The sequence below is a fragment of the Panthera pardus genome, unplaced genomic scaffold (genome assembly GCF_024362965.1).
Source record: "Panthera pardus isolate Hobbes unplaced genomic scaffold, ASM2436296v1 HiC_scaffold_3, whole genome shotgun sequence".
Classification (NCBI taxonomy): domain Eukaryota; kingdom Metazoa; phylum Chordata; class Mammalia; order Carnivora; family Felidae; genus Panthera; species Panthera pardus.
This window is the reverse complement of record NW_026526876.1, coordinates 36,112,809-36,140,674: the sequence shown is the minus strand read 5'-3', so window position 1 is coordinate 36,140,674 and position 27,866 is coordinate 36,112,809. Positions and strand designations below refer to the sequence as shown.

At 53.0% G+C, this 27,866-nt stretch overlaps 1 protein-coding gene and 1 long non-coding RNA gene across 2 annotated transcripts; one reads left to right on the top strand and one right to left on the bottom strand.

Annotated features, from left to right (window-relative positions):
• The first annotated feature begins 9,948 nt into the window (after positions 1-9,948).
• On the top strand, positions 9,949-26,630 carry LOC109247391 (uncharacterized). Its single transcript, XR_002071719.2, has 3 exons — positions 9,949-10,237; positions 18,497-18,600; positions 24,489-26,630. It is a non-coding gene; the product is annotated as an uncharacterized LOC109247391 (long non-coding RNA).
• EPOP (elongin BC and polycomb repressive complex 2 associated protein) lies at positions 12,943-15,446 on the bottom strand. The gene is given in 2 exon segments (XM_019415963.2): positions 12,943-14,118; positions 14,120-15,446. Coding segments are annotated over 2 exon segments (1,233 nt in total). The 5' UTR covers positions 15,098-15,446; the 3' UTR covers positions 12,943-13,863.
• Positions 26,631-27,866: the final 1,236 nt, after the last annotated feature.

The window sequence follows — 27,866 nt, the reverse complement described above, 5'->3', positions numbered from 1 at the left end:
GGCCTAAGGTCGGCAGGCGGCTGGTGGGGAGGGAGGGTCAGGAGGATCCCCAAAGCCAGCTCAGAGTGGGGATGACAAAAGCCCTTTGTGCTTGGATTCTGTGCGGAGGGGGCCAGAGATGCAGGGCAGGGGGGGCCAGCATTTGGTTCTGGAGAAGGAAATCGGTGAGAGGCAAGGCCTCAAGAACGAAGAAAGTTGGGAGACAGGAGACAGAGATCTTGGGAATCACGGGGAGAGCACCTCAACTCTCATGGGGCTCTGGGGGCCCTTTAGCACCCACATTGGTCTGGGCGTCACCCATTGATTGCATGGGGCCAGTGTCATTCTGCCTTGATCCAAACTGACGTGAAGTTGACGATGATGCGACTCAAACTTTACGGTATCGTGTGAATTGCGGCGGTCTGGTTACCACCACAGCTGCCTATACAGAAGGTCTGGGTGGGGCCCGAGATCCCACATTTCCAGCAATTCTCAGGTGATGCCAGTGCTGCTGGCCCGTGAACTCCGATCGAGCAGCAAGGGTCTGCAAGGACTTAGAATACAGGGAGCTCGCTTGGTTCGGATGCACCTAGAACCCACACGAGTCTCCAGGGGCCCTGGGTGCTGATGAAGAGAGTATCTATCCACCGTGTCCGGTTGGTCAAGGAATTACAACCGAGCGGCACCGACCTGGGCCTAAGTCGACATGGCACTCCCAGCCCAGAGTGTCAGGGAGCCCCATGAGCCCACGCCCCACACTGGAGTCCCCAGGGCTCCAGACTCACTGGAGCTCACAGGGCCCATGGTGACACAGAGTCTAGGGCGCTTGAACTAACGAATACAGGGCCCACATGGCTTCAGGGTATCATGGAGCCCATGAGAAATTAGATTGAAGTAGAGAAATTAGACCCCGGGCCTACAGGGGTCTGGGCTGACTTGGAACCCCCAAAGGACTAAGCTGACACCCACATTGGCACAGGGTGATGTGGAGTGCACAAGGGTTTGGACTGACGGGGAACCTTTTAAAAAAAAAAATTTGTAAATGTTTGTTTATTTTTGACAGAGAGAGAGAGACAGAGCATGAGCAGGGAAGGGGCAGAGAGAGAGGGAGACATAGAATCCGAAGCAGGGTCCAGGCTCTGAGCTGTCAGCACAGAGCCCGACACGGGGCTCGAACCCATGGACAGCCAGATCATGGCCAGAGCCCGACGCGGGGCTCAAACCCACGAACAGGCAGATCACGACCAGAGCCGAAGTCAGACACTCAACCAACTGAGCCACCCAGGCGCCCGGTAAAGCCCCTGACTTAAAGAAAGTTCTGCAGCGTGGGCCCCAGACAAGGCAGGGGCTCTCCGCGGACTCCTGGGATGCAGGAGACGAAGACTGGAAGGGAGGGGCGGGATGCTGCGGAAGGAAGGGGAGGGATGGGAGCCGAGCCGCCAGCTCTGGAGCTGCTGTGAGCCTGTTGGCCACCGGCTGAGTGGTACTTGGCTGGGCCCCAGGGGGAAGGTGTTGAGAGAGAAGGTGCTGCCTCCGCCTCAGCAGCTCGGATGGAGGAGGAAGCAGGAAGGTGGAGGCGGGGCCGGGGCGGCACAGGGACCTGGCACGGGGAGAGCATGTCCTACCCGAGGAGGCCTGGCATCGGGTAGGGGGCCCCACTGCCGTATCCGGGGCCCTGGAGTTCTGATTCCCAGTTCCCAGCACACCCAGGGACATGCAGGGCTGTGGGGTTAGGGCTTAGGGGCCCCCAAGGGGTGTCCAGCACTGGGGGAAAAGACAAACAAGGGTTTCCCTGGTTAGGGAACTTGGGGCCCAAAGGAGTAAGGATCTCACTCCCTGGGATAGGAGACCCTTCCCATGCAGCCAGGTCCCTTGGCAGTGTGCCCTGACCTTGTTGTGTCCTTCCCCAGGGAAAAGAAAAAAAGAATGGAGGTTTCTTTCTCCCCAGATCTCTGGCAAAGACCCCTCCCCCCATCAGTACCTGGGGACAGAAGATCTCCATCTTTTTCTTAATGAAATCTAGCCCTCCCTCTCCCATCTGACCAGACAGCCCTCAATCCTCTACCCCACCCAGCCAAGAGGCCACTCAGGGTCTACCTGCCGCTTTCCTTTACCTCCAGGTCAAGGGAGAGAAAGGAGGGATGGAGGGAGGGGTGTCGCTATGGATTCTTGCTGCCGCAGGTTTCAGGCCAGAGGGACACCAGCCTCTTTTCCAAGGGAAAAAGAGACCTTTTTCTTGACCAAAGTTCCAGACATCTGTTTCGTGCAACATCTGGCTTCCCCACCCCACTAGGCCCAGGCCGGGTCGCCCCCCACATCTCGGCTTCTGCCTTTCTCCACTACCCCCATTCCTGGTCCCTGTGTGATAAGGTTCTCCCCTACTTGCGCTCCTTTCTTTATCCCCCTCCCCCCAGGGCAGGTGTCAGGAAGAGGCTGGGGGCTCCCAGGTCCAAGGATACCTTTTCCTGTGCCCTCCCCTTCCTCCACCCCTGCCCTCTTTCCCCATTCGGCCTGTTACTGCTGGAGAATCGATCCCTAACTTCACTCCCGCATGCACGCTGACCTAGTTTCTGCCTCAGAGGGGACACAGCCTTACACACTCCTGGACACAGAGCCCCGCGTAGCCAAGAGTCAGACACACGCTCAGTGCGCTTGCGATCGCCAGACACAGGCGTGCGTCACCAACACACTCAGACTTATCACACATGTGTGCATGTCTGCATGTCCAGAGATGCCTCCCCTACTCAGGAACACGTCAGGGACCGCCTCATGGGCACACACACACAGGCTCCCTTGTTCGCAGGACCAATGGACCCACATGGACAGACATACAGGCCCTCATAAGCCACAGATACAATTCCCCACGAGGCTTCCCGCTCCCTCTCCAGCTCGTGCTTGCAGGTCCCCATCTTCCAGGCGAGGAAAACACCGAAGGAGGCACATGGCTCCCCTGCTGCCATGCTGCCACCGCCATGGGGTCGGGAATCACCCCAAACCCAAGAATGGATCCCCAGGGCCCCCTCTTCCCTCCACTGTGCCCACCCGATGGACCCGAGATACCTTATTTCCAAGTGACAGGACCCTGTACCTCCACGAGAGGGATCAAGGGTGGCGGCTACTTCTCTTCCGTTTTCCTGGCAATAAAGTTAAGGTCGTGAGGCCGTGGTCTGTTGACATCACAGGAGGTGGGAGAAAACACCCCCTACTATAGGTCCTTGGGCATCTTAATCCCTCAGATGTTCCTCTGTGAAAACAAAGACTTGATCGCGCCTTTGTAAATGGCTAAGCTCTGCCACATAAATGAAAGAGGTCATATTCAGTCTGCCTGTCGATGTCTGTGTGGGGGTAGAGGGGATCTCCCACATCTGCCTCCCAACAGCCCTATCTTGGGCTGCAGGAAGTCACTGGGCCCAGGAGGACACAGGGACTGAGGCCCAGGGAGGACAGGCTAGGGGCAGAGGGAAGGCTCATGCCACTATCTGCCTTGCCCACACCCCCATATTTCTAAGACGCTGGCTCTTCACTCCCAGAATGCCTCTCCACCCCAAGTCGGGCTGTCATCCTGGGTGGCCTTGGGGTCCCTGCAAAGCTGGAAAGGTAAGCAGCCTCCACTAGCCAACCTCCCCCACTTCCAGTCCTCCCTCCTTCCATGCAGCCGCTCTGTGCCCTCCCCAACGTCCTCCATGCTTCTCAGTTTCCTACTGAATTCTTGCCCCCCACCCCTGGCTCAACGGCCTTCCCTGTCCAACCTCTGGCTCCATCCTTTCAGACCCTCATTCTCATGATCTCTGACCTCCTCTGCTTATAATGGGAAAAAATCCCACCCTGCCCCTGCCCACCTGCCTGCTGCACTCCTAGACCCCAGAGGCTCCGTTCAGCTGGGAAAAGCTCCCACCCCCAGGAAGTCTGGTGCCTCCACCAGCTCCGGGGTTCCAACTGTCTCTGAATTGTCAGCAGATTCCTTCTCTCAGCTGAGCTCTACCCAAGCGTCTCCCCTCCCCCATGACACCCCTCAACCTAGTCTCCTACTTCTCAGAGCAAATGGAAGCTCTCTGGAAAGTCCTTTTGCCTCCCTGCTCCCACAGCTGCCAACTTGCCCGTCTTCACGCTTGTCTGCTCTTTGTCTCTTGTGTGTGTGCGTGTGTGTGTGTGTGTGTGTGTGTCTTGTGTGCGTGCGTGTCTGTGTGCATGCGCACGTGAGTCAGAGCATGTCTGGGAACACACATTTCCCTCCCTGTCCACCTGAGCTCATGGTCTCAGCCCCTGCCCCTCCACGGAGGCCTCCCTCACTCATCCTTTTCCCAGTGTCTCCAACCTCCCAATGTCCCCCAGCTCCACCATAACCTGCCTTCTCTGGGTCTCCTTCCAGATCCTTCTCTATCTCTTTCCTTCACATCTACGTTCCTCAAAGAGATGGCGGCACCTGCTGTCTCTACTTCCTTACCTCCCATTTCACCCAGCGCACCCCCTGGAAGGGCTCGCTAGAGTCACCAGCGACCTACCTCCTTGTTGCCAAGGCCAGTAGACGGTCTTCATTCCTTATTTTATCTGATCTTTGTGCAACATTCGACACTGTCCCCCTCTTTCTCTTTCTTGATATACTGTCCTCCCTTGGCTCTCGTATTAGTTAGGATAAGTTATAGTGAATTATGTGGGCTAGTGTGTTATTATATTGCATTTTAATTTTATATGGTGCTAGGCTACTAATTTTTTATTAGGCTAATCAATGGCATTAGTTGGGTTATGCTAAATTGTATTAGCTGAGTTAGGCTGAGTTGTATTAGTCAAGCTAAACTCCTATAACAAAGAATCCAAAAAAGACAGTGGCTTAAAAATGTAAAGCTTTCTTCACACATTCAGAGCGAACATTCCAGGGCAGTGGGGACCCACTGGGCAGGCATTCGGAGACCCAGGTTCTTTCGGTGGTGTTGCTGCACTGCCCCCTAGGGCATTACTGGTGACTCAAGACTGGAGCTGGGTGGCCACCATGCTGGGCTCCAGCGCAGGAAAGGGAAAAAGAGTGTAGAAAAGGGATATCTAGGGGCGCCTGGGTGGCTCTTGATTTCGGCTCAGGTCACGAACTCACAGTTTGTGAGTTCGAGCCCCGCGTTGGGCTCTGCGCTGGCAGGGCAGAGACTGCTTGAGATTCTCTGTCTCCCCCCTGCCCCCACCCCTCCCCTACTCACTCTCTATCTCTCTCTTTCAAAATAAGTAAACATTAAAAAAAAAGAAAGAAAAGGTATATCTAGGGTCTTAAAGCGCCCACACTACCTCCCCCTGGCACCCCATTGGCGGGAGCGAAATCACATGGCCACACCTGACCGCGAGGGAGGCTGGGAGGCGAGTCAGCTGGGCAGCCATGGGAGCACAGATTCTGGTGGCCAACCAACAGTGGTCACCACAGCCTCCTTGTCCTCCGTCCTACCTCCTAGCTGTCCTTCTCACCTTCATTAATGTCCCACACCGTTCACTTCTTGGATCTCTCTTCAGTTGACACACATTACCTGGTCATTCTTGCCCAGTCATATGCAAACGACTCCAAACATTTCTATCTCTAGTCCAGATTTCCCTCTTGAGCAGCAGGCCCACCAGGGCACCATGGGCCCAAATCTGGGATCGCAGCCAGACTCCCAGACTCCTCTTCTCCATCCGTCACCAATGCTGGTATTTCTATTGTATAAAGGCCTCTCCGATGAGGACTCTGTTCTCCTTCTCCCTGCTGACTCCTCCACCCTTTCTCACAGCTTCCAAGCTGGTCTCCCTGCCTCCACCCCGCCCCCCAATACTTCGCACCATCCTCCGGCGAAACGTGGGCATGCGTCAAGGCCCTAGCCCTCTTCTCTTCTCCCTTTTCGGTCTTTCCCTGAGCCCCGAAGCAAATCTGATTGTCACAGCCCCGCTTGGCCATCTCTGGCTCCCCAGTGCTCTGAGAACCAATTCTGGTAAGCCAAAATCCTTACCTCAGCCCACAGGGCCCTGCAAGACCTGGCCCTGCCCCGGTGCAGCCTCTCCCCCTACTCTAGGCTCCGGCCACACTCAGTTCTTTGATGCACCTAATGCCCCCAGCCCCAGGACCATTATCCAGCTGTCCCTCCTGCCTGGAACACTCTCCCCACCACCCCTCTCTCTGTCATGAACTCCTAGTCATCTTTCTGAGCTAATCACGAAGATTGCTTCCCCAAAGGCACCTCTGCTCTCCCTGATGAGGGCAACCCCCCCCACCCCGGGCATAGCCTCTGGCCCCTGGCACACCTCTTTCACAGTGCTTGTCTCAGCTGTGTGATTATTGACTACGATCTGTCTGCCCCCCAGCCCGCAAGCTCCAGAAAGCCAGGACCCTGCCTATTTTGCTCATGGTGTCACTCAATGCTTGGTTCAATGCCCTGCGCATAGTAGGGGCTCGGTTAATATTTGTCGAACAAAAAATAAGTAAAGGAAAATTTATGATCGCCACAATCTGATTGGACTACTCTTCAGAGGCTCCTTGTTGCCTTCAGAATAAACTCCTTACCCTGATACACAAGATCTTTTGTGATCTGACCTCTGTCTACCTCATCTCTTGTCACATGTACCCTGTGTTCTGGGCAGTAGGATCTGCCTGAGTCCCATTCAAGGGGGCCTAGGTGGCTCGGTCAGTTGTGTCCCGCTCTTGATTTCGGCTCAGATCATGATCTCTCGGTTCATGGGTTCGAGCCCTGTGTCTGGCTCTGCGCTGACAGCGTGGAGCCTGCTTGGAAGTCTCTCTCTCTCCCTCTCTCTCTCTGCCCCTCCACCGCTCATGCATGCATATGCAGTCTCTCTCTCTCTCTCTCTTTGAATGAATAAATATTTTTTCAATGAATAAATAAATGAATGAATATTTTTCTCTTTCTCTCAATGAATAAATAAATATTTTTTAAAAAAGAGTCCCATTCACTCAAGCTCCCATTCACTTCGTGCTCTGACTTCAGCGCCTCCCTGGACCTCTTCACTTCATGAATTCCTATGTATGTTTGAGACACAACTCAGATATCTCCTCCCCTGGGAAGTCCTCCCTGATCCCCCAGGCCTCCTACATGTTCCATTGTGCCCCCGGCCTCACTGATCTCGATCTTGTCATGTAGTACTGGGGCTGTTTGCTCATTCGTCTCTCTCCCTTACTAAGCTGGGAGTGAAATACAAGGTTTTAGCCATTTCTCCTCTCCAGCCCATAACCCATTGTCCAATTAATGCTTGAGTAAATGTTAGCGCCCTTCACTTCTTCGCTGCCTCTCCCAGTGTCTTTAAAATCGGGCCACACAGCTTTATATACAAAGCTAAAAACTGGAAATGACCCAAACATCCATGAGCAGAATATACAAATTGTGGAATATTCATCCCATAGAAATCTACATGGCAATGAAAAGAATAAACAACTACCACATGAAACAATAAGATGAATACCATTGTATAAGGCTGAACAGAAGCCAGGACCAAAAAAGTACCTTTCAATTCTATGAAGGTTAAAAACAGTTAAAGTGAATCTGCAGAGACAGAGGCCAGCAAGGTGGCTATGTCCAGGTCAGGGTACTGACTGGGACTAAGTCTGAGGGAGCTACTCAGAGGGCTAGACTAGAAACGGGTAGTGATCACACAGGTACGTGCATGTGTAAATGTTAATCAAACAGGCCTTTTGCGCATTTTAAAGTAGATAACTTTACCTGTGTTTTTTAAAAGATAAAGGACTCTTTTTTTTGTGTTTATTTAAAAAAAATTTTTTTAATATTTATTTTTCTTAGAGTGAGACAGAGCGCAATGAGGGGAGGGGTGGAGAGAGAGAGGGAGACACAGAATCCAAAGCAGGCTCCAAGCTCCGAGCTGTCAGCACAGAGCCTGACGCGGGGGTTCGAACACCCATGAACCGGGAGATCATGACCTGCGCTGAAATCAAGAGTCGGATGCTAACGCACCCCCATCTCTCTTTTTTTTTTAAGTGCTATAATTTTTGCAATTGATTATCACGGATAACAAAAACCCTCTGGTGTCTGAGAGTCACTTCTTGCTACAGAGTCCTCTGGTTTTAGGTGGTGATATCACACATCCCTCTCCCCATGCCCAGAAAGGGTAAACCACTCAGCTAGAGTAGCCCAGCATATCTGTGGAGAGCCCCACACCCTAAGGAGGAGGCTGCATGTCCTGCTTTTTCCATGCAGCTTAAGGCCCCTCAGGGTCAGCTTCTGTGTCTTTGTGTCTCTGGCACAGAGTTCTGTGACCCCCAGATATTGGCGGGGAGGCTACCTCTGGTCTGTAACTGGTCGCTGCTGGGGGTAGTAAAAAACATGGCAGCAGTGTGGTCATTACGGGCACAAACTCCATCAGCACAATTCAGAGAGGCCTGACCTCTCTGTAGCTCAGTTTCCTCAACTGCCAAATGGGGATACTGATAGTACCCTACCTCCTACCGTCTTGAGGATTAGATGAGTAACCAAGCATAAAAGCACTGAGAACAGCACCTGCCCTCCAAGCAAGTGCCATGTAAGTGTTTGCTATGACGCCCGCTATTAGGGGGAAAAACCCAGTCAGAGGGCCCAGAATTAAACTGCTCTTCCACTGGCTGTGTGACCTCAGGCAAATCGATTAACCTCTCTGAGTCTCCCATTTCCTCATCTATTTAACAGAGATAAGAATACCCATCGATTGTTTATGAAAGCAAGGGACACCTGCAAAAGCACCGAAGTTCCTCGAATGCAGAGATCTTGTCCTACACATCCCCTTTCACCAAGCCCCAGCCCCCGGAGGTGTTCAGTAGCTTAGAAGACTCACCGCCTTCCCCACCCACCCCTCTCCAGCCTCTGGTGCTAGCAGACAGCAGCATCTAGTGGAAGCCTCTGGAACTGCATCCTGGCCAAGTGCCACTCCCCAAGCTGCAGTCCCAGCCCTTTAAATATAAATAAGCCTTTTTAAAAATGTACACTCTACATTGGACAAGTATTGATTAAGTGCCTGCTGTGTACAGGACACAGATGAAGCCAGAGAAACAAGATGACTGTAGAAAGATGAAGAAAAAAAAATCACAATCATAACCTTGTCATCAATAACCTCAATTTTTTTTACCTTTAATTAAAAAAAATATAAACACACTAGGGTAAGGGGCGTTGGCACACTCGTGTCCTTCCTGGGAAGTTTTCTACAATTACAGGAGTGACTTTGAAGGGGCCCACTTAGCGTTCATAACACTCAGTTAAGGCCAAAGCAATGAAATGAAAGCTTAGGTCAGAAAGGGGGATTCCTCCCGGGGGCCTGACTTAGCTTCCCCAGGTTCTCCTTGGAAAGGGGGGACCGGGAGTGCTTGGCTCCAAAAGCCCACATCCTCCCACCCCACTCCACCGTTCCTGCCCCAGACAGAAAAGAGTGAAGAGGGTCTGAAAGTGCCACCGGATGACATTCAACTGGGGGAATCAGAGAAGACTTTGGGGGGAGAGATGGCATTTCACATGGGCCTTGGAGAATGAAGGTAGAGAAAAGGGAGGGTGGCTGGGGAAGGAAAGGCGATCCAATGTGATGGACCACGTGGTGTATAAAGTGAGGGAAACAGAGCCACGCGAGTTAGGGTCGAATCATAGAAGGCCCCAAATGATAGGCCGAGGGGGTTGCATTTAATAAAATCAGGGGACCTGCTGAGTTCGAAAGTAATGGGACCAGAGGGGATCAGAGGAAAACCAGAGATACAGAAACTAGTTAGGTGGCTACTGCAATGGTCCAGGCTAGACATTGTGGGCGCTGCACCCTCCTGGAGAGGATACAAAGAGCTACTCGAGAGGCCAGAAGGAGACAGAGGTTTGGAAATAGACAGCAGTGAGTCAAATGAGAGGCGGCGGGTGAGAATTCAAGGGGCTGAGTCTAGGGAAGAAAGGCAGAGCTCTAACCAGAACGTGGGCTTGATGGGGGAGGGGGCGGGGACTAAGGTGGGCAGGGGACGATGACAAGAAGCTTGGTTCTCAATAGGGAAAGTATGAGTTGACAGTAGCCACTCAGAGATAGGAGACCAAAGCTCAGGAGAGGGGTAGAGCTGGAGGGAGAGGAGGCGGGGACAGTAATTTTGACTCACTTACCCATGCAAGTGCAGGATGAAGACTTCAGAGAGAGACACAAAGGGAATCGTGGGGAGCCTTGGGGGCGGAGAGTAGACGCCACCTGGACATCACTGGGCTCCCTGTGTGTTAAAGCTTCCTGAGGTCAGAGGAAGAGGAAGCACAGAAAATGGAGGAGGGACTTCTTACAGGAGAGAACCAGAATACCGGTGAGCATCCAGCGGGGTCACGGAGAGATACAGGGGTCAGGATGGCCGGGAGGCGACCACTGGACTTGTGTTTGGGGGTGGGATGTCATGAGTGACCCTGGAAAAAGCCATTTCAGGGAGGAGTCAAGTCGCAAAGATTTAAGAGGCAAGAAGCAGAGGGTGCGTGGGCGGCTCCCAGGAGGAGGGAGGTGTTGGTGAACAGGCTGGACTAGGGTGAGGCAGGCGAGGCGCCTTGGGAATAAGATTTAAGGAGGTACTCACTTTCTCTCGGGGGCGTGCAGTTGGTCCTGACGATGGGGCAGACAACTGGCCCCAGAGCTGTGGAGAGATAGGGACCCACGGAGAGAGACCCTCTGAAACTAAAGGAAAAGAGAAAACCCAGTAAGAGAGATCCAGGCAGAAGCTAAGACCCTTGATCCCGCCAAACACGCCGTGATCACTGGCTGAGCCACAGAGGATGCGAAGCCTGGATGGGGAGAGGTAGAAGAAAGGACGCACACCCACACCGACAACCTGGGAGCAGGGGCTGGGGCGGCGGAGGCTCCGGAGACTGAGGAAACACGGAAGGGGGAGCCTCCCGGGACCCTCTTGGGGAGACTGAGCTCCCCTCCCGGCTCAATGAGTGTTGGGGGAGGGGGAGTCCTAGCATCCATGAGAGCAGTCTGGAAAAAGTAAGGAGTCCAACTTTACCCTTTCCCCAAGCTGCTCCAATTCAGGGAGATGTGCAGCCCCCTCCCCCCATCCAGAGGGGCAGTACCCCAGAACCACCACCCCCCCACACACACACACACACACACAAACTGCAGCACAGGCTTCCTTCCCCCAGAAAGTCTGGGCAAGTTTCTCCTTACAGGGACTCGGTTTCTGCAGTGGGCTGAATGGTGGCACCCAAAAAGGTCTGTGTCCTAACTCCCCTCCCTCTGGAACCTGTGAATGCGGCCTTATTTGGAACCAGGGTCTTTGCAGATGTAGCTAAATGAACATTGTCAAGATGAAGTCATGCCGGATTATCCGGGTGGGCCCGGGACCCAGTAAGTGTCCTTATAAGAGACAGAAGAGGGGAGGGCCACGTGCAGACGGTCCCGTGGCGAACACAGTAGGGCCTCCAGGAGCTGGAAGAGGCAGGGAAGGGGTTCTTCCCTAGAGCCTTCGGAGAGCGCGCGGCCCTACCAACACCTTAATTTCGGACTTCTGGCCTCCAGAACTAGAAGGGAAAAAGATTTCTGTTGTTTGAAGGCACCACGTTTGTGGTAATTTGTTACAGCAGCCACAGGAAACGAATGCAGTTCTCTATTCTGCAAAATGACTAGAAAGCTTCTAGAGAGGCTTCTAGCCCTGAGTTTCTCCAAATTAAACCATTCGGCAAGCGAGGGGAGTTCCAGGTCTGGCCAAAAGGTGTGTTTTTCAACTCACCGCCCCGGACTCCTTCCAGGCTAACGTTTAATGTTTGATGCTTTCATTTGAGGAGGGAGGAGGGAAGACAAATTAACTGCATCACATGCCACTGCTCAGGGAAGTGGAGTCCGAAAAGGACTCTTGGCCCAGAGCTCACACCCTCCTGCCCAGGCTGGTTGAAAAGGGTCAAAGCTGACCAGGACCACAATTACTAAAAGCAGAGAGCTTTTTTAAAACAGGGGGGGGTCTGCCTTTCTGGATTTCTCTTTGCACACATGACCCCCTCTTCACAGCGACTCTTTCCCCACTCCTCACGGCTTCCCTCCCCATTCTCGAGGGGGGGGGCAAAATAAGACGGATACCCCTGTAGCCCAGGAGTGGAAGGCACTCTCCCCGCCCTCCCCCCACCTCCCCACAACACAGCTGGAGGGGGGAGGGGAGGTCAGCAGGGTTCATAAAGGCCAGATGTTGAGGAGAAAGAGAGCAAAGCCCAACCCACGCCCACCCACCCCACCCCCACCCTCACCCCCATCGGAGGGGGGGGGGGGAAGAAAAAATTAAGAGACAGCTTTTAAAACAAACAAAACTTTTGTGGCCCAAAACAGTTTTTCTCAAGAATCTGCTCTATGCAAACAATAACAACTTTTTACAAAGCATTTTCACAGAAAAGGAGACAAGTCCTTCCCCAGTATCGTATGTGGGAACTGTTCCTCCCTCGCCCCCGTTTTGGGGGGAAAGGGGTGGCTCTTCACTGGTGTGGGCAGAAGGGTCACTGGGTTACTCACTTGTCGGGCAGATCCACCACCCCCAGGTTCCCATCACACCCAAACTTGGGGAGTCTCCCTAAGAGCTCGCCTCCCCGACCTCACCTGGGCAGAGGAGAAAGCGATTTCACCCCCCTCTCTGGCTCTAGGGGGTCGTCCCAGCCACCGGGGCGGGGCGTGGTCCAGGCCTACCTCTCCCCTCCCCCCTGGAAAACAGAACCTCTGACCTCAAAACTAATCCCCTGGCCCTGCCCCCATCGGATCCATCAGGTCCCTGACAACTCCTGAAATGCCTGAAGTTAGGGGAGGAAGCTGATGATGGCTCAGCCCAGTTCCCATTCAAACCCAAACTTTGCCCCTTCAAGCCTGGCCAGACCCTTGAGGTTAGGTCAAGAGCGCTTTAACTTACCCTTCTACAAAGAGCTGCTCTCTCATCTCTAGCCTTTGAGGGGGCTGAGTTTGGGTGTCCCAAAATGGACCCAGGCCTGCCCTCTACCTCCATCCCCTCCCATCCATAAATCGGTGGAGAGGACCTCGAAAGGCAACTGGTTTGGTCTGATTTTATTGATTTCTTCCACCTTCCATTACCTTCCCTGGGACAGTCTCTGGCCCTTTCCCCAGGCAAAGTCTGTGCTTTTGGAGGGGGAGGAGGTCCCCTCCTAATTGGAGAAGCAAACGGGGGGAGGGGGTGGATGGATCCAGGGAGAAGGTCCTCTTTCACCCATCAGACCTTACAAACTGAAAACAAACAGGAAAAATTGAAGAAACTCCAAAACTGGACAAAAGGGAAAGGTTGGTGGCTGAGACTGAAGATCTCGCCAATTAGAAGTCACCTGCCTTGGGGGGAGGGAGGGCGGGGAGAGGGCTTAGGAAAAGAACAGGGAGGGGGTGATCTTCCCCTTGCCGGAGCTGCCCCCTCTAGGAAGGTTCCAGTGATGCTGGGAGCGCGGGGGGAATGCCTGAGGGGAGTGAAGGGTTAAAGGCCTGGATGGTGGGGGTGGGGGATGCCCCCAGGGAGCTGCCAATCACCTCCCCACCCCCACCACAGCCCCCTCATCCCCAGGCTCGCCCACAGAAACAACCGGTTTGTCCATCACCAAGGTCTCTCTCCCTCTTTTTTTTTTTCCTTGTCTTTGAGCGGTAGCCTCCTTTGCTCCCCCTGGGGTGAAGGCCCTGCCCCTAGAGATCCGAGATGGAAGAGGGGAGGGATTGGAATCTATGTCATTAAGCCTTTTTCCGTTAAGCCTTCTCCTGACTCCAGCCCTTGGTTCGACTCCAAAGGATGAGGGGGAGGGGGTGTCACCCCAAACAGCTAGGTGCTTGAAGATCACTGTCATTTGAGGTCCCTCTGACCGCAGCCCTTAAAACGTAAAGGGAACAGGCAAATGCGAGACACGAGGCCCCGTCCTCGAGCCCAAAGTTTGGCCGTGGCCCCAACTTTTCCCCATTGGTAGGAGAGGTCTCTGCTCAGAGTTCCTCCAAGTTGATCCCCCAGAATTTAAGGCCTGGGGGCTCAGGGACAGCAGGACCCCCTATCTGCCACCTCCACAGTGGGTGGGCAGGCGGGGGCTTAGAGTCTCCCTGGAGGCGAAGCGAGGATGCCGGCCCTAAGTCTCCGTCCTCCCCTACCACCAGGGCCGGGGGGCAGGGGAAGGAGTCGAGGAGGCTGAAGGTGCTCGTCGTGGGGAGCGTCGGTGCAGGGCGGCGGGGCTGCGTGCTGCGATGGGGGGGGTGGCGGTCGCCGGCGTTTCTTGGCGGCTCCCCGGGCGGCCCCTTTTGCTGGCGGCCGCTCGGGCCCCCGGCGCAAACTCGGAGTGTCGAGGGCGAAGCCCTTCGCGTAACACCAAAGTTTCGACCGGCGGATCAGACGATCGAAATGTTCCTGGCGGAGATCGCCGGGCGCGGCCGAAGCTCCGCTGGCCGTCGAGGGGCTAGCGGCTGGTGCCTCGGGGGCGGCCTGCGGGGGGTTTCCATCGCCTGCGGCCGTCTGTCCCGGTGCGGGCGGCTCCGGCGCAGCCCCGGGACCCGCGGACTCGGTAGAAAGGCCCGCAGGTGGCGGCGGAGGCCGGGAACTGGGCTCCTGATGGGGGCTGGCGGCGGGGCCAGGCTGGGAGTCGAGACCCGAGGCTGGCCGAGGCGGAGCCGAGGCGGAGCTGGTCGGAGATTCCCGAGGGCGCCGAGGCGCCGGGCAGCGGCCGGGAGGTACGCCGGAGCGGGAGCTGAAGTGCGGGAAACTGCCTCCGCCCTCTTCCTCCTCGCCACGGCTCCAGCACACTGCGGCTTCTGCATCCTGACCGGCCGGGGAGTTCGGATCACCGGACCGGCCGGCTTGTCCCGCGAGGTGCTTCAGGCCATCCGGGGCCCAGCCGCCGGTGCACAGCGGGGCGCGAGGGCCCACCAGCACCGGGGCCCGCGGCGCCAACTCCCCAGGCCCCAGGCCCAGAGAGGACGCTCGAGGTTTGGCAAGGGCGCAGAAGGCAAGGGCACGCAGGCACAGTGGAGAGAACTCCTGTGTCCCCCGACGCGGCTTCCGGGGTGTCGGGGAGCAAGGCGACCCTCGCGGGGACGCCGGCACTGCGAGGCGGGGAGCGGGGCACAGAGTCTCCATGGAACCGCCCGGGGGGGGTGCCCACTGCGGGGGCCCTGGTCCCAGCGGCGGTGTGCCCTGGCTGCCCGAAGAGCCCACGGGCGAGGGGAACATCGCCCCCCCTCGACGGGGAGGTCTCTGCTCACGGGCGCCCCCGGCCCGCAACCCTGGGCCGCGGGGCTCTGGCTCCCTCCTCGATCTCGTCACGCGGCCCTCCCGGCGGCCGGACTCCTGGGTCCCTGCGAGTCCCGGCCCGGTCGGCCGCCCTTCCTGCCGCCGCCGCGTTCCCCGCGCAGCCCCGGCGGGAGCCCCTCTTGAGTAGCCCAGAGCGCAGAGGCTGGGGAAACAAAGCGGCCGGCGGCCGCGGGAGGCGGGAAGGACCCCGGGCCCGGCACCCGGTGCCCGGGCCCAGGCGGCGGGGAGGGCGCCTTCCGCCCGCTCGGCTTCTTTCTTCCCCGCTGGCTCCCGGAGACCGCGTTATAGAGAACTGCCCCCTCGCTGCCCCAATACCAGCGCCGGGGCCGCGAGCCCGCCGCTGATTGGACGGCACCGCCTGTGACGTGAGCCCGGACCCCACCCCTCCGGCGGCACCGCCCCCGTCCCCATTCCGCGCACAGACACACACACGTGGACCCGGCGCGGCGGCGGCTGGGAGGGAGGGAAGGAAGGAGCGTGTGCGGGTGGGATCGCGAGGGGCTAAACGCGCCGCTGCACGTGGCCCGGTGGCGTCCCGCTATTTAGCCGTCGCAAAGCTATTCGTTTTTCCCTTAGCGGTCACGGTTTTCGCATCTGCGAAATGGGAATATTCGTATCTACCCGCTTGGGGCTCCGTGAATCAACATAGATGAATCACAAAAACAGTGTTGAGGGAAAAGGTGAAATTAGACAATGGCTGTTTACAAGCTTTGGACAGCAGGACTATGTTTCCTACCTCTGTTCTGGTCCCCTAGGACAGTGCCTGGCACACGCTGGGCTCAGAAAGTGTTGAAAACTAGTTAGGAATTCGGTATGTGCAAGATGAGGAAAGGAAAAGGTAAATTCAGAGAGGGGCGGGGGGTAGATATTACTATACCCACGGAAGAAGATAAAAAGATTTGTTTCCCTTTCTCTGATGCCGTTCCTAATGATCCCTTGACTGAACGCTGAGGGGCTGGCTCTGCGGCCCCCTCCAATACCAAGACTCTGCCCTCTGAAGCTTGAGCTGTCAAAACGGGCTGAGGAGTCCAGAGGAGGGGACACCCAGACCTTCATTATCACTCCCAAGAAGAGTGAAGCAAAAAAAAAGTGAATTCCTCCCCCCGCTCTGAAAATGTAGGACCACCTCCCCACAGCACATTCCATCCCCTTAACTTTCTTTAGTTTCTGTACAGCTTACTATTATATGAAAGTCTGTGAATGTATTTATTCTTCATTGTCTATTTCTCATTAGTCTGGAAATGAGCTGGTGAGAAGTTTGTCTTAATCACCACTGCATCCCCACTGCTTAAAACAGTGCCCAGACATGATAGGTGCTCAATAAATATTTGTAAGTGAATGAATGAATCCCTGGAATATTTCTTGATAAAAATCAGGTTATCAGAATATGGCTGCTTCCCATCCTCAGAAACATAAAGAGAGAATGGTATGATAGCTTAGAGTAACAATGTGGAAGTGGGGGAGGGTGTCACAGAGAGAATATCTCATCCTGGAGCCAGGGTAAGAGAGGGTTTCGGAGGGTTGCAAATGATGCATCCTGGCCCCTCTGGCAGTGACAACAGAAGAATTGGTTTTCTACATGTCATCAAATAACATTTGAGTGGAAAGAGATCAGGAAGGTCTGCCTTCCCCATCTCCCTTCTGCAGAGACCACAGATAAAGGCCTTGAGGAGCCAGGGTTTGAGGAACTAGGGGGTATGGTGTTCTATTGCTACAAACACTCACCCCCCAGCATCTTCTGAAGAAGTCTTCAGGGCAGTTGTCGTGAGGGGAGATCCTGGGGTCCCTCCAGGTCTAGACTCCAGGGTTCCTGAGTGCTCCAAAAGCCTTAGCTCCCCTCCCCACCCTCGGCCATTCATCCCCCCCCCCCCGCCGGGCACCACACACACACACACACACACACACACACACACACACACACAGGAGGAAACTCCTGGAAGAATGATTATCTTCGCAGCTGTCTCTTCCAGGGGACAATGTTGAGAACTCTTACCCTGAAACAGCAGTAACATATTTATTTTGCTTGTGGGGCAGAGGGCATCTGCTTCAACCTGACTGTACGCCAACCTCTTTGCCACTGAGATGCCTGGGAAGGGAGCTTGGGCCCCCCCTGCAGGAAACTGAACTGGGAAACTCCTTTTATCCCCTACAGTCTCATTGGTATTTGCATTCCTGTGCCTAGTGCAGTGTTGACTCAAGAGACTTTTCTGTATGAATAAATGAATGCATCTTACATAACAATGCAGAACAATGGCCTCCTCTTTCTCCCACTCCAAAAGCCTTCGGTGCTCCAGATCTGGGTTTAGGGGCTTTATTGGGGATCATTACTGTTGGGAGTACTTCCCTAGAGAAGGAATTCCCTCCACCTCCACTTTTCCTTCTTCCCCTTCCTTGAATCAGGCACCCCAGAATACAGCCCGGATGGGAAAGCTCATTGTGGGCATGGAAGAACTTTACAAACAGTAGGGGTTAGTGTGAGTTAACTCTCCAGCTGAAAGGACCTGGAGTCATCAAGCGTCCATTTTCAGAAGGTTTGGACTTCTGGGAGGGGGGGGGGAGGTGCCTGCTGTGCCACCTGGGCAGGTCACCTAGAAACTCTGAGTACCGGTGTCCCTGTCAGTGAAAAGGGGACAACAGTAGCTTCTTCACAACCGTCAGGAGAGTGGAAACACGATGTGAGCGGGCTGGCCCAGCTGTTGCAATTCCCATTGCCGACGGTAGAGGGCACTTGACCCCATCCTCAGCCGGCCAGAGAAGGAGGCAACACTCTTCTCAGGAGCCCCTCCTTCCCATGGCAGAAAAAGAGGGAAAGGGCTGGATGCTGGGTTCCACCTGACACCTCCAGAACGAGAGATAGGAAGGGCCTGGGGAGACCTGGAAGAGAGCTGGGGAGACCCTTCCCCTTCCGTGACCCATCTGGATTTCACCCAAGGCCTTTGTTCAAGGATTTGGGAGTAATACCTGCCCAATGGCCCTTTCCCTGGAAGGAGGCACAGCAGAGAACTGGCCCCAGAGGTCCAGCCCAATAATAATAACTTCTACAGCACTGACTGCATTCCATTCTCTGTCTAGGAACTTTAGGTTATGTAATCCCCATAACAATTTTATGAGATAGGCACTATTTTTTATTTTTACGTACCATACATAACCCATTTTAAGCATCCAAGTCCGCGATTGTTATTAAATTTATAGAGTTACACAACCACCACCACAATCCAATTTTAGAACATTTCCTAAGAAATCCCTCATCTCCACTTGCAGTAACTCCCCATTCCCACCCCCAGCCCTGAGTGACTAATCTACTTTCTGTCTCTATAGATCCTTTCCTGGACATTTCATAGAGATGGAATCACACCCTATGCGGTCTTTGCATCCGACTTCTTCACAAAAGTGTAATGTTTTGGAGGTTTATCCGTCCCATAGTACGTATGTTCCTTTGTATCGCTGAGTAGTATCCCATGGTAAGGACATACCACATTTTGTTTACCAATCACATTTGGTTTGTTTCCACTTCTCGGTTATTATGAATAACACTGTTGTGAACATTGGCATACAAGTCTTCGTGTGGACATATGTTTTTGTGTTAAGAGTGGGATTGCCACAATATATGGTAAATTATATTAACTTAAAAAAATGTTTTTTTCTTAATGTTTATTTATTTCTGAGACAGAGAGAGACAGAGCATGAGTGGGGGAGGGGCAGAGAGAGAGGGAGACACAGAATCCGAAGCAGGCTCCAGGCTCTGAGCTGTCAGCACAGAGCCCGACGCAGGGCTCAAACCCACAAACCATGAGGTCATGACCTGAGCCGAAGTCGGTCGCTCAACCGACTGAGCCACCCAGGTGCCCCAAATTATATTAACTTTTTAAGAAACTGCCAAACTGTTTTCCAAACTGGCTACACCATTTTATATTGCTGTTAATATTCATGTTGTAAGTAAGGAAAGAAGTTTTTTTTTAAGTTTATTTATTTATTTTGAGAGAGAGAGAGAGCAAGCAGGAGAGGGGCAGAGAGAGAGGGTGAAAGAGGGTCCCAAGCAAGCTCCATGCTGTCAGCGCAGAGCCTGAAGCAGGGTTCAAACTCACAAACCATGAGGTCATGACCTGAGCCAAAATCAAGAGTCAGACGCTTAACCGACTGAGCCACCCAGGGTCCCAGGGATGGAGATTTTAAGTGACTTTCCCAAGGTTACACTGCTATCAGGTGTGAGAGCCAGGACCCAAACCCAGGCAGCTGGGTCCCAAGACCACACTCCTAACCATAAGTCTACCCCCATGACAATGAATCTAAGAGGGAAACTATTTCTTGACCCACTGCAATGTAGCCACCACCATTTTTGCCCTTCTTACTTCCAGAATTCCCTAAGTCAGACTCTGTTCCCACCCAGCAGGGCTGCGTCCCCCTAGCCAAAAGCACACTTTGATCTCCCCTCTCTGGAAATCTGTACCCATGATTAATAGCTTAAGTTCTGGACTCAGATGGTCTGTTCATATCCCCGACTCATCATTTTACCAGCTGTGTCATTCGGGACCAAGTTACTTAACCTCTGCTTTAGTGTCTTCATCTGTAAAATAGAAATAGCATCTCCTTTCATGCCATTGAAAAAGTGCTTTATTATGGAAATTTTCAAACCCGTACAAAAGTAAACAGAAAAGTATAACAAACCTCTGTGTACCCCACATCCAGCCTTAACACTTATCAGCCAATAGCCAATCTTGTTTCAGTCTTACCCCCACCCACTTCCTCCCCTACTCCAATTTTTAATAAAACCAACTTTACTGAGGTACGACTCATATACGATAAATGTACATGTTAAATGTACAGTTCAAATAGTTTTCATGAATGAATGTAACCACCACAATTAAGGTATAGAACATATTCCATGTTATCTGAGAGCAAATCCCAGACATCATACAATGTCATTCCCAAATATTTCAATACATATTTCCACAACATAACGATTCATTCGAAACAAACATAACCCCAACACTCTTATCAAGCCTAAGAAGAGTTAATGGTCATCCTTTAACATCACATAGCCAGCCAATGTTCAAATTTCTCATTATCTTATAATATTTTTTTCTTTACACTTTGGTTTGCTTGAATTAGGATCCAAAGAAGGATTTCAAGTAGATGATACGTCTCTTAACTCTCTTTTAATTCATAAATTCCTCCTTTAACTCTTTTTTATTTTCTCCTTGCAATTTATTGATACTAGAATCACCATAGTCTGGAGGTGCAGGGCTGGCTCAGTAGGTAAAGCCTGTGCCTCTTGATCTCAGGGTCATGAGTTCAAGCCCCACATCAGACTCACTGCTGTCAGAGCAGAGCCCAATTTGGATCTTCTGTGCCCCTCTTTCTCTGCCCCTCCCCCGCTGGTGCTCTCTCTCAAAAATTAAAAAAAAAAATTTTTTTTTTAAATTATAGTTCCCACGGTCTGGAATTTACTGATTGCATCCCCATTGTGTCATTCAATCAAGCAAGGTTTACTCACCAATATTTACTGTGTACAGGATTGTCAAATGTAGCACAAATTGCGGAACATACTTAGACTAGAAAAATGCTTGCTTCTCTGTAATTCAGACTTAACTGAACATCCTGTGTTTCACCTGGCAACCCTATCTGCGTGCCCGTCTAGCGTTGGAGGCGCAGTGGCGAGCAAGACAGACCACTCCCCCCCCCCCCCGCCACCACCCCATAGAGCTTACAGTCTAGGAAACTGGGGGAAGCCAAGGAATATACCAGCAGACAATACTCTTCCTGGGGACACTGTGAGGAGTAAAGAAGAAACCCATAAGTTTAACGCCTGGTCCATTGAAGCCCTTGATGAATGGCAATGTTCTCAGCAACAGTCTAGCCTTTCCCCCTTCTGTGTCTTCCCTTTTCCCACCCCTGCTCCACATCTCCCTAGGAATTATTCCAGGCTTGCCCTCCTCCTGCTGTATTTCCTCCGCAGGTCTGTAGTGAGTTCATTCATCCATTCACCCCACAGCCACTGAGCGCTCTCCCCTCCTTGCGGCAAGCCCCAGACCAGGCTCTGGGTACTCAGAGGTGATGGGGATGCAGCTGGCAGACGAGGTGGACATTATGGGCTACTTTGAGAAGGTGCGATGGAGGGGTGACCATGGTCCTTGGAACAGTAAAGTCAGGGCAACCCTACAGAAGGGAAGTCTTTTCAGAGAAGGGGACCTCCCACGTAGGTTCTAAAGGATGAATGGGAATACCAAAGGAAGCACGAGAGAAGAATTCCAACTGAGGAAGCAGTACGAGCAAGGAACAGAGACAGGCGCTTGCCATCAGCATCTCCCTCCCGTTAAGTAGAGGGGGCGCCCTGGCGTTGGTCCCGCCACATCCGCCCTCCGGGCCATCCCTCATCTCTCTCACACAGCCAACTCCATCAGCCTGTCCCTCCCATTAAAAAGCCAGATCTTCCCTTGACCCCATAGGCTCTAGTCTCCATCCCTCTCTCCTCCCCTTCACAGTCAAATTCCCCGAAGAGCTGTCTACACACTGTCTTCCTTTTCTCACTTCCCACTTACTCCTCAACCCACTTCCATCTGCTGCCACCCCCACCCGCCACCGAAATAGCTCTTGCTGAGGTCCCGGTGGCCTCCTTCTCATCAAAACTGGCAGGCTCTTGTCAGCCCTCTTGTCTTGACCTCTCAACAGCATCCCACATGACTGGCCACTTCCTCTTTCTAGGAACCGTCGAGTCCTTCACCTCCTGGGCACCGCTTTCCTGGGCGTCCACCTGCCTTGCTGGCTGCTCCCCGCTGTGGTGCGAGCGCAGGCTCATTCTCCCCTCCTCAGCCCAAGGGTCGGGGGTCCTCGAGGCTCTGTCCGGAGTTTCTCTCTTCTTTCTCTGGACCTTCTGTGCGCACTGCACAGTTAGCATCCGTCCAGCTGGGAGCGCTTCGCGGACACCTCTCCGCTCAGCTCTGACCGAGACACGCCACTGCCCGCCCAGCCTCTACCTCACGCATTTCGGTAGCCCAGCAAAATCAGCCTGTCCCAGACCAGCACCAACCCGCCTCCTCTGCCCCGTGTGCCACTTCCAGGGAAACCTGTCCCGGAAGGTTTCCATAGCCAGAAACCCAAGTGCCCTCCAAGCTAACACCTCCTGCAAATCATGTGGCCGTGTCTGTTTCTGCCCACCTCTCACTCCCCCCGCCCCGGCAGTACCCCCACATCCTGCCATGCCCTCTACATAGCTACCAGTCATCTTTCTAAGCCACAAGTCGGGTTGTGTCTCCCCCTCCACCCCCCCGCCAAAACCTTTTAATGGCTTCCCATTGCTTTCCGGATGCAGAGTGAAATCATTAATTCGGCTCACAGGCAGGGTTACCTAAGACTGACAACTCTACCCACAGGTCCTCCTGGGCAGAGGGGATGGGTTCCCTCCCCTTCCCCCTCCCACTTCCCCTGTGCCATCCTCTCTCCCTTCAGCCACCCAGGTCTCCTCTAGTGCCTAAACAACGAGCTCCCTCCGCTCCCTCCCTTAGCACATACTGTTCCTTCCAACTGCAAACTTTCCCCCCACCTCCCTTCACCTGTACCTGGCCAACACCTGCTCCTATTCAGAGCTTCGATGAAGCATTCCTTCCTTGGAGAAAACTTCTCCCCCCACTCCTCCGGACGGTGGCCAGGTCAGCTTCCAACTTTATCCCCCCTCGAAACCTGTGCACCTTCCTTCAAGGCATTTTCATCCGTTGTCACCGTTTATTAGTATGATTAACTGATTATTCACCTCTCTCCTACCACACTCTGTTTCACGTAGACAAGAAGCACATTAGATTTTTTCCTCAGCCCAGTGATTGGCATGTGGTTGGCACTCAAATACGTTCTAAAAATCTTTTTTATTATGCACATCTGAAAACCTAGAAAGAAGGAGAGAATAGTTAAATAAACCCCTATGTACCCATTACCTAGATGGGTAGTTATATAAAGAATTATTAACATTTTGCGGGGGCGCCTGGGTGGCTCAGTCGGTTAAGCATCCGACTTCGGCTCAGGTCATGATCTCACAGTTTGTGGGTTCGAGCCCCATGTTGGGCTCTGTGCTGACAACTCAGAGTCTGGAGCCTGCTTTGGATTCTGTGTCTCCTTCTCTCTCTCTGCTTCTCCTCCGCTCAAGCTCTGTCTCTGTCTCTGTCTCTCTCTCTCTCAAAAATAAATATTAAAAAAAAATTAAAGAATTATTAACATTTTTGCATGTTTATCATTTTTGCTGAAATATTTTCAAGTGATTTAGGGTTTGCATGACTGTTCATCCCTAAATAGGAAGTTCTCTTAATACAATATTATGCTCACACCTTACAAAATTAACCATAATTCCTTTATAACATCTAACATCCAGCCCATATTCAAATTTCCCTAAGCGTCCTCCCAGAATGTTTCTGCATTTGGTTTGTTCCAACCAGGATCTAAATAAGGTCCACACATTGCAATTGGTTATGTCTCTTAAGTCTCATTTAAATCTAGAATAACGTTTTCCCCCATGCCATTGAGTTGTTGAATTGCTGAAGTATTTTAAGTAAATTACAGACATCATGTCCCACCTTCTAGATTTCTCTGATTGCTTCCTTGTGGTGTTGTTTATCCTGTATTTCCTGAAAACTGGAAATTAGATCTACAGGCTTGATTAGATTCAGGTTGACTAGACTAGCAAAAACACCTCGTGGGTAATGCTTCCCTCATATTGCACGACGTCTTGTGTCCTCAATGCCTGAGTTCCAGCCTTAGTAACGGAACACTGACTGGTAGGTGCCATTGGTGAGAGCCGATTTATTTATTGAGAAGTTGCATGTTCTTCCTTTAGGGCCAGCAAATAATCTGTGGGATAATACTTTGGAGTGACTGTTTTGTTTTGGTTTTTTTTTTATCTACTTTTTTAAAGTAAGCTCTATGCCCAACAGAGGCCTCGAACTCAGGACCCCAAGGTCAAGAGTCAACATGCTCTAACAACTGAGTCGGCCACGCGCCCCATGGATGACCACGTTTTTAATAAACGAATGAAGTAGGTCAGTGTGGCTGAACGGTGATGAGGACTGTGGGCAGGAACTCAAAGGGGTGACTGCCTTGATAAGAAATTTGGATTTTATCCTGTAGGATTGGGAATTAAGGACCACTTTTAAGCCAAGGAAATCATGTGGTCAGACTTGGCAAGGGAAAGGGGTGAGGAAGCACGAAGGGAAAGAGAACTAGCATTTCCTGAATGCTCAGCCTGAACTCAACTGTGTGCTCGGGGTTTGGCATACTTGATCAAAGTGAAACCTTCCGCTCTGTTTAAAACAAAAATCCTATTTTGCAGATGAGGGAAATGGAGGCGTCACCCATCACTCGCCCAAGGTTGCAGCAAGAGATGGTGAAGGTCTGATGGAAGGCAGTGACCACAAGCATGGACAGATATTTGAGGGAGAATCGGCAGCACTTGGAGGCAGCTGGCTGTGGGGAGGAGGGGAAGCTGAGGCTTCCCGCACATCATGGGTGGGATGTAGGAGGAGACAGAGCAGGTTGGAGGGGAAGATAATGAGCTCAGGCTTCCAGCTGCCCAGATGTCTCCAAGCCACTCTCTTGAGAAATGGTGTTTATTACATGACAATGTCTATAATTTGGCTTCCGGCATGACTCGATAATTAGCTTAAGTTATCCTTCTTTGGCATTTCATTCAAAGCAAGGACACTCTTACATTCATTCTGATGAGACCTGTTTTCTGTTCGAGGTACAGGATGACAGTGAGCCTAGAGCCCTACAGTCTGTCTCCTGGCTCGAGTGGGTCAGAGACTGAAGCCAGTGGATGGGCTGTCTGTCCTCTCAGCTAGCATCTGTCTGCCTCTGGGGCTTAGAAGTGTGGATGCCCCCTCTGATAGGGAGCCGCCTGAGGGTGGGGTCCTGGAACCTGAACATTCTGTGCCCAGCAGAAGTGCAGTCCAGAGATCGGTTCCAAGAGCCACTGGGAGGTACAGCGAGGAGAAAGATGGTTAACAGAAGTCCACTGGGAGGCACCTGCTGAGGTTGCCACAGGGATGCTTAGGGCTGAAAGGGGGCTGCGTTTAGGGAAACTTTGATTTAAGAGGTATTTACAAGGCAGGTTTTATGAGACTTGGGGGCTGATTCACAGGAGGAGGGAGAGAGATAAAGATTCGAGAAGGACCCTCACGTTTCTTTCTCAGGAGAGAGAGGAGGCTATTAACTGAAGTAGGACAAGAGGAGGGATGGGCCCAGGGATGAGGAGATGTCATTTCAGTTTTGGTCGCAGTTCCCAGGGACCGAATATAAGTGGAAGTGGATGTGGTCTGAGGAGCCCGGGGTTGGGGGTGGGGGGAGGTCTTGGATTAGAGAACAGTCAGGACTACCTCACTCACGGGGACATGGGTCAGGGTAGAAACCATAGGTGTGAACACGCTCTGCCAGGGAAAGTCATGTGCATGGGGAAGAGGACCCCTGTGGGATGGGCAGAGGCAAAGGACCTCCGCAAAGGTGGCTGGGAAACGTGAGAGAGTGAGGCGTGCAGCGCGGTCGTGAGGATTCAGTGCTGTGGAGAGGTTAAGCAGGACCGTGACCAAGGAGCTGCTGGCCTTAGCGATTCTGAGATGAACCAGCCAGGGGTCTGGGAAACCGACTCTGGCTTCTTAGGAAAAGTAGAGAAATGGAAAGGATCACCTAGCGTTGGAGCCCTGGGGCCAAGAGGCAAAGAGCACAGCTGTCTCTCAGCAGGAACTGGCATCGGACACGGCACCCCCTGGGCACCGCGGGCACAGCCACCAAGAGGGCCCCCCACCAGCCTCTGTCCTGGCCACTTGGTTCCTCCAGAACACAGCATGAGGGCCTCAGACTGGCGACACTTGGATCCTGGGCCCACAGCTCCGTGTCCAGGGCACGAAGACAGATGCTCAGAATTCCTTCAGTTCTTTTAGTAAATATTTACTGAGCACCGAGTATGTGTCAGGCACAGTTCTAGGCCCTTGAATACAGCAACCAAATCCAAAAAGATCCTCGTCTTCGTGGCACTTACATCGGAGGGGGCCACAAACCGCACACAGAAACACAGGGATAATGAGCCGGTGAAGGACAAAGGAAAAGTATAAGGAAGATGAGGGGTGGGGCAGAAAGGGTACAGGTTGCAGTTTTAAGGTGGCCCACCAGAAGGCAGGGGCATGCCAGCTGTGCACGGGGAAACAACAAGGAAGCTGGTGTGGCCACAGCACAGGAACGAGGGGAAGGGTGGAGACGGGGCCAGAGGGGTTGGGGCAGCAGGCTCTGTGAGACCTTACGGGCCCCTCCCTATAAGGAGTTGGGCTCGTGTGTGCATCGTGAAGGTGAGGCTGGCAGGATCTGCGGACCGAGCAGAGCGTGAGCAAAATCAGAAATTCAGGTTTGGGGCCCGAAGAGCTAGAAAGATTGAGTTGCCGTCAGTGGAGATGGAGGAGGCTGTGGGGGAAGCAGTTGGTGCAGGGGGAGGTGGGGAGCGAAGGGGAGATGGAGAGTTCTAGGGCAGATCACCCAGTGGGGCATTCCTCTGAAACAGAAAGCGGGGCACTGGCCAGGCGATGACCTCCAGAAAACACTGGCGACAGGTGGTGACTGGTGACTGACCCCTGGCAGAGCAATTTCGGCAGGGGTGAGGAGGGCCGGAGAGTCAACTCGAGTGGTGTAAATCAGGTCTCCTGATTTACAAAGCAGAGCAGGGGTGGGAGACAGAGAGACCAGGAGACAAGTGGCCTTTTGGACGGAGGTGGACTGAGCCCATTTGGAGGGTGAGAGGACAGAGGTAGATGCGAGAGGGGTTGCAGATCAGGATACAGAGACCCCACAATAGGGAGGAGGGATGGGTCCCAGCAGAGGCTTAGCCTAGACAAGCAGAGGTTCGAGCTCAAGGCGCTTGGGTCGGGGAACAAAGACAAATGTCCCAGGGACATTTCGACAGAAGTGGCCAGGCCAACGGTGGAGAGTGGGAAGTCAGGCACGACTCCGGGATTTTCAAGCCCAACTCCGCCATCCATCCTGAAGGCCTTCCGTGTCCCCTTCTGAGTCCAGACTTCCTCATCTTCACACCAGCCAGCCGCGGGGCCTCACCCTGCACCCTGCCATGGCCAAGGTAAACTGCACCCAGAAGGCTCAACGCCCTGAGCACCAACTCCTACCTGAACCCAAAGCCACGCAGCTGCTTTCTCTGCTTCTGCTGCGAGCCACCGTTGGGGAATACTGCCCAGCTGATGTCCCCCAGCCCCAAGGGGCTCCCTCTCCTGCTCTCCGCCTGAGCCCCCCACCCAGCAATGGCTGTGCTTCCTGTTTCAGAAAAAAAAAATTACAGTGCAGAGTAAGAGAAATCAAATTCAGAAGAGTACACATTGTAAGATTCCACTTTTATGAAGCTCTAGAACCAGCAAAATGAATCTCTCCTGATCTACAGTGATAGAAATCACATCGGTGTTTGCCTGCGTCTGGAGGAATGTAATGGGATATGAAGGAACGTTCTGGGGAGATGGAAATGCTCTACATCTTTACTGGGGAGGCGGCTACGTGGCTGTATAGATTTGTCAAAAGTCATCACTTGTACGGTTAAGATGCGTGCATTTGATTATATGTCAATTATTCCATACAAAGTTGATTAAAAAAAACAGAGAACCATGGATGTTAACTAAACTCCTTGCAGTAATCATTGCACAATATATACATATATCAAATC